At 40.9% G+C, this 7,236-nt stretch overlaps 1 protein-coding gene across 1 annotated transcript; it reads right to left on the bottom strand.

Moving 5' to 3' along the window:
* Positions 1 to 3,530: 3,530 nt before the first annotated feature.
* LOC107187975 (facilitated trehalose transporter Tret1-like) lies at positions 3,531 to 5,018 on the bottom strand. The gene has a single exon (XM_015576184.1). It carries the CDS (start codon positions 5,016 to 5,018, stop codon positions 3,531 to 3,533), a length of 1,488 nt encoding a protein of 495 aa, XP_015431670.1.
* Between the last annotated feature and the right edge of the window lie 2,218 nt (positions 5,019 to 7,236).

The raw sequence follows: 7,236 nt of genomic DNA on the forward strand, positions 1-7,236 counted from the left end.
CTTGATACCGGGCGACATTCCCACGGAAGTAATGTATTCGAAGTAACATTACGAAATTGGTGAGTTACGAAGCACAGCTCGCATACGTAACGACTTATACGATTGAGAAAGAAGTTAGAAGTTTAATCGTGAAATGGCATACTTTATGCGTTTGCTATTATCGAATCATAATCAAATTACAAAATACAGTTTATAGAAGAAGATTATACACATACGTAAATAAAAAGTAAATGATTTGTACTGAAATTCATATTGTCGCAACACATGGCCTTTTTAAAATTTCCTTCCATGTAATAAAATAAGTAGTTCCTTTTTTTACTTTGTATCATTCTATATAAGTTTAAATAATTGTTATTTCGATTCTAATAACGATCGTGCCTACTTGCGACAATAAAAGTATTTTTTCAATAAAATGGCTGTCTCTATTCGTAAATTCTATTGTTAACGATCTTTCCTTCGAACAATGAATTGGCAATTTCAATAAACGTTTCGTGAATTTCGTGTCCTGAATGCGATGAATTGTACAACCATTGAATGAACCGTAGCATTATTATAATTAAGTAGAGCTTCAATACCTTTAGAACATTGGCGATGATTTATAAAGCAAGAATCACCTTTCAACATAAAATATCAATTAATGTTCAAGTTAACTGTTTTTCGGGAGATTACTCGCACGAATCAAAATCTAGAATTGTAGAAGAATAATGTTCTATTGAATTCTCAACTAAATTTATAATTACCAACAATTCTCGGAAGCCATCTAAAGCCTCGCGACGAAAGGAAAAATCCGTGTAAAATTCGACAGGAGCCTAACTGGCGCCGATAGCCAAGAAAGGAAGGAAAGACCAACCAACGGAGCGTCGAATCGCGCCGTCGAGCCAATCTAAAAATTTCACGCCTCACAGACGCCGTCAATTATACAAAACCGTGGGGAACTGAATTAAGAAGCGTCCCGGCTCCGCTCGAGAGGAAGATTTAATTCAATCCACGGGGAAACGGGGGGTCTTATCTCGATGCAGGATAACTTTCGCTGGTGTTTCGACGGTAAGCCCGTTCGGGGAGGGGGGGGGGGGGGGGGTCTTTATCCTTCCCCGGCGAGTTTGGGTGTGAACTGTTACCATTCTAATACATTTTTTTCTCGACGATTCCCCGAGGAGGCGGCTGCCTGGATCTTGATAATACCTCGCGCCCCTCTCCCCCCTTTCCGCCACTTCCGTTTTCCACGGCGATCGCCCGCAACGACGGAAGGATCGTTCCTTCAATTTCGTCAGAGACTTTTGACTCACCCCCACCCCACGGCTGAGATTTAATCAACGTCCTCCGACTCGTATAAATTTCCTAATGGACACGGCGAGGGGGGGAGGGCGGGGTAATTTTCCAGGCGCACTCGACGCCCCCGCATAAAATCAGTCGTTCACGATAAAGCGATATCTCTTCGGGATACGGTTTCACACGCTTTCTGAAACAGCTCGCGGATGGAGACGTGATTCGGATGAAATTTCTTTGACGATGATTCGGAAAAGGGAGGCGAAGTGCGCCATCCCGGTTTCTGATCGATGGGATGTTTGTGCTGATTTTTGGAATTGTCGACTTCTGCTGGATTTTGAGAGAATCATAGTCTTAGAAGAGGAATTTTTCAGCCTTAATTATATCTATTGCCATTTATATATTATTATTGCCGTAGGAACACCTCTAGTGCAGCAATTAAAATTCTATCCACTTTGAATTTTTATACATCACTGTCAGAAATTATAAAATTCTATAAACTTCCACAGTCTAGTAATTAACTATTGCGAAATTCGCGTAAGCATTTTTATGTCGTAAAAAATTAATGAAATTCAACGTACCGGTCATTAGACGAACACAAGCTCGATTACTCACGCGAAGCATGGGAGCCGTCGAACAAGATGTCGTCCTCTGTTTGCGAGCAGAAGATTATGACGTCGAGTGACGACGTGGAAATCCGGAGGAATGTTTACGAAGTGTATAAAACCAGCGGATGCGGCCTGGGCTATGCATAAAATAACGCGGAGGAGACAGGAGTTATGAGGTTACATTTTCATTTCGCCGACAAATTTACCCCTAAATCGCGGCTGCCAGTGCCCCGCAGGAACGAATTAATCCTTCAACCGAGACGCCGCATCCTTCTTTATTATCGTCGACGGGAGAAAAATGTGACCAACCAAGTGTGGAAAATTACATTAATCAGAAATACAATACCTACATGAATGAAAACTGAATTTCAAGGTTCCCCGGATAATAGTTTGAAAATTTCTATTGTCGAGATCTAGACACTGAATTTATTAGACTTTACTCGTATGTGGATGGAGAAAAACGCACAATTTCAGCAAAAATTGAAACGACTTGTCCGAATCAACATTTGTAATGACATCTGAAAATTGCTCGATACGTGATGCGAAATTGTGGAAAGTAAATATAAAGATGAATAAACTTCGATTATTAAGACTTTTTGCTTTCTGGAAGTATGTATTTGAAATTTAATACTTTCCATAACAATAAATATTTAATGCAAAACATACTTTTTCTTTTTCAGATTTCTCATATCCTGACAATTGTTTAAATACACAACTTGTGGTTTGGATTACCCTGTAATCAAGAATCGACTTCGTGAAAAGATATATTTTCACTGAAAACTTCGTTTAGTATGAGATGTATCTATAATTTTCGAGACTGTGAAAATGTAAATGGCAAAGGCTTCTGTGTGTCTGAAATGGTAATAAAAGAACAAATATAGATGGTTTAATACTATCATATTTATTGAAATCGATCTCATTGTCAATAATCTTTATTTAACACTTATAAGAATTAAATTCTCCTCGGAATAGATTTAAAACTCCCTAATAGAAAACGCAAACTGCTGCAATGAATAATTCGCAGGCATCGAAATTCGATAAGGGATCCTATTTCTTATCGAATTGCAAACTGATTTCCATTCTCCGGTAATGTTGATTGAACATAATTACCTGGATAATTGATATTGAAAATCGAAGCCACTGATCAGACCTCGGAACGAGGTAACACTAGACTCACGTTTACAGATTCTAGCTAAAGAAACGATTCGTTTATCATTTTATAAATAATACACGGAATTGTCATTTAAATGATCTTTTATGCAAAGAATTCATTATACTAAACGTAGCCTTAAATTTACTAAAGAAACTCTTGGAACACTTCTGGTGCGCTTTAGAACAACTCCAACAAAGAATATTCAAATGTTTTATAGAAAAAAGATACTTTCAATATTTTCAACAATTCAAAAACATTTTCTGTAACAAACATTAATGCAACCTACGTTTTTCTCAACCAAAAATTGGTTCTCACCACGCACAAAAACTCTCCATGGACAACATCGCCCAAACAATAAAACAATTCACTCTCAAAAATTCAAACTTCCACATCATTCACTAAAAACCAACAAGCTCTTCGGTGAGCATTATTACAAAAACAACAAAAGATTTACAACTCGAGTCAGAAAAATATTCGATTAATCAGCGGTCACCAAACGAGTCTTATCCATTAACTTTCCGCACGATCATCGGAATCTCCGTGTTCCCATTTTCCGGATTGTTGCCCGACTTCCTGTCGAAACACCTTTCGATGTCCTGCAGGGTTTTATCCTTCGTTTCCGGCAACGCGAAGTACAAGAAACTGGTCCCGAGGAGCGAGACGACACCGTAAACCATAAAAGTTCCGTACGGTTCTAACGACTCGAACATCCACGGCGCGATTTTGACGACCACGAAGAAGCAAGTGAACGCGAAGCCCGACGTGAGACCAGACCCGAGACCTCGGAACTTCCGAGGGAACAGTTCTCCGCAAAGTATCCACGGCAGAGGCGCCAGGCCCAATGTCAGAAACACGGTGTAAAGCATCAATAGAACACCCGTAAACCACGGTCTGCCAATATCGAAGAACAAACTGAAACTAAGCAGAAACAAGGCAAAAGCAGTTCCATAACCGGACAGCAAGGTCAAAGTCCGTCTGCCCCAATACTGAATCAAAAAGCACACGACGATGCTGGTGATCAGACGAATCACGTCCATAATCAACGTCCCAATATACCCATTCTCTGGTCCAGTGACCTCTTTGAGCATATCAACGGAATAGAACACCACGACGTTGAACCCAGAGAACTGGGCAGTGAAGAAGAACACGAGCAACACCGCCAGAGGTAACAAAAAGTATCTGGAGGACAAGGTATCCCCTAACTTGGAATAAACAGATCGCTTGACAGACTTCCGTCCGGCTTTCTTCGAGTTTTCCAACGCCTCGTACTCGCCCAACGATCTCCATCCCCGTAGATACACCCACGAATCGATCGCTGAGTCCCTCAGACCTTTGTTTACCAGCCAAGTGGGACTCTCACGGGCACCGATGCAGGTCAGACAACTGATTACCGCGAAGGCCACAGAGATATACGCGGTCGTCCTCCAGTCCAGCCATGTACCGACTGCGTGAACCGTCAGAATCCCGGTTGACAGTGTCATACTGATCAGGCTCAGTAAGACTCCGCGTAGAACAGGGTCGGACGTCTCGCTGATGTAGACCGGGATCAGGGGCCCCATGAGCCCGGCACAGAAACCGGAGATCAATCTTCCGATTATGAGACAAGTGACGTTGTTAGCTAGACTGATCGTCAACCACGCGATCAGGTACATAGGCAACAATATAACCGTGGATCTCTTTCTGCCCAGGCTCTCCATCATGTATCCCGATAACCAGCAACCCGGCGCCATCGGTAGAACGACTGAAGAGGCGATCCAAGATTCCTCGTCGATCGTAGACACCCTGATCTTCTCCCCATCGTTAATAAAACTCGTCGTGTTCCGGTTGTCTGTCGATCTCGGTGAATGTAACTGCGGCAGAAGCACAGCACTGTATCCCGATGACAAACCCGCCATAAACACTCCCAACAGTGGGCCAAGAGCAGTCATCAGCTGCCGGACATAAAGTGTAATCTCGGAATCGTTGTCATCGGCCAAATACGATGTATCCATCGTTTGTCAAGAGCCGATCGACACTCTGCCAACTGTCAAACGTCACTGGCATGTTCCACCGTGCTTGTGTTTATCGCCGAACGCGCGGCGCTTGACTGACGAACGATGCCGAGGGATAATATCGTGGATCGGTTACCACGACTAAACGCCGCTGACTGAGCTTCGGGCCAGGCCGATTCGCAATTTAAATGAACGACGGAATTGTTGGAAGATATCGCGGTTTAAGACATTCCCTGCGGTTTTTGTCATTCACGGTCGCGCTGGACTTTACTCGCTCCCACGAAACGGGTTGCAGGGATCGCTAACTGGTTATTAGGCACGGGTGTAGAGATCAGTTTTAGCTCGATAACGAAATTGTTCGGTTTTTATGCAATTTTTACGCGATGACGGGAGACGTTGAAAATAAACCGCGGATGACCTCATGTGCTCCACGCGATTTCGTATGAGAATCAAGATGAAGCCGGAATTTTTCGCGAACTCTTCGTAACAGACGAGTCATTCTGCCCGATCTATGACACGAATCGACCGATCACGACGACTTTAACACTGTCACTGTAGAAATGAGTCGAGTAGCCTTAATGAATTACGCGCAAATTTATTCGAAACACAGTGACGTTTCTATTTGAATTTTGTGTAATGTAAGCTTGTTTGCATGATAATGGTTATCGTTATGATAATGGTTATCGTGCCTCGATGGCAGATCGAGAAATCTACGATTAAATTACATCCTGAACGAACTCTTTGGAGATATTCTGTTTGAAAAACAGTATTCTCTGATCTGGATTTATATGATACAATATTTAATTCGAGAAAGTTTAACAACGAAAACGTTATTTTCGGAATTGTTTTTTCCTTTTTACTCGACGTATGCGATAAGAAATTACTACTTGGCGATTGTTCTTAAGAAATTCGCGCATTTTGAAAATAACACGGCATATGAGTATTATAAAATATTTGTTTTTCGTAAACATCTTCAAAAATTGCATCACGTTTCAGCTGACGCACTAAAAGCAATCTCGTCGTCATTTCTGCCTTTTCACCCAACCTCGAGTTCGGAGATAAAAATACATTATCACTGAACTTGCCCTGATCCGTGACCATTCTTTTATGTTCCATTTATACTGTAAGCGGAATAAATGAGGAAGATTGCAACTTTATGACGTACATCGCGGAAATAACTCCTACCATTGTTTAAAAGATATTAGTAGATTTTCAACTGTGTTCGTAGACGAGCAACAACATCTCGAATATGGAAAATAATCCATGAAAATTTCTATTGAATTCTATTTTGAAATTTCTATTTCTGAATGAAATTCTATTTTGTTATATTCTAAAGAAAATGCGTACAATTCCATGAAAAACTGAAGTCCTTTCAAAAAAGTTTAGTACCTAGATTTTACTAGATCGGAGCCATTTTGTGTGGCAATAAGTAATTAACTATTTATATCTTTTATTAAAATAATATGGTTTAAGTAAACATTACTTTCCTAATATTTTGTTCTGTAAAAAACAAGCAAACAGGTTTTTCGATATTTAGAAACAACTACAAATTTCTTAAAAGATAACGAAGCGCTCATTGATATACCTAGTACTAACACTGAAACAAACAGAAAGAATAAAAAATATTTACTATATCTAACAATTAGCTTACAAATCTTTTCTTTCAACCTTCTAATAATTTCGTCTAATTTAACTGGAACTTCGCCAGTTAGCGTACCATGTATTAGTGAACCAACTGTATAAATGAAATATTTCTTAAAAATACATCAATTATTTATTCGCAACGAACATTCTGCCCGGCTACTCTCATAAAAACTTCAAAACATAACTCCAAGTTACTACACCTAACTGGAGGACCTCAGAACTTTGATCCTCAAACTTTGAACGATTCCGCATGCTTCGCCTGCACACATATCGTAGTCAATGCCGTTAAAAAATGCCAGAACTCCCTGGAAAGTATACCCGCGATACGAGGGGCAGAACGACGAAAAAACGAGCCGCGAGACGAGAAAGTAGAAAAGAGACAGAGGGGGCGGGTCTCGCTCGATCAATTTCATCCGAGAGGGGTGTTCTCGGTCGTTTTCAGAGTTCAGAAGCCGTTTAAAATTCCCTGGCCCGCAATCGAGGAGCCAATAAAAATCAAGAAATCAGCTCGGTAAACAGGAAGCTCGGCGGATTCCCTCTCAATTCCATTACGGGGCCTTCCCGAGGTCTTTGA

The sequence above is a fragment of the Dufourea novaeangliae genome, unplaced genomic scaffold, assembly GCF_001272555.1.
Source record: "Dufourea novaeangliae isolate 0120121106 unplaced genomic scaffold, ASM127255v1 scaffold109, whole genome shotgun sequence".
Taxonomy (NCBI): domain Eukaryota; kingdom Metazoa; phylum Arthropoda; class Insecta; order Hymenoptera; family Halictidae; genus Dufourea; species Dufourea novaeangliae.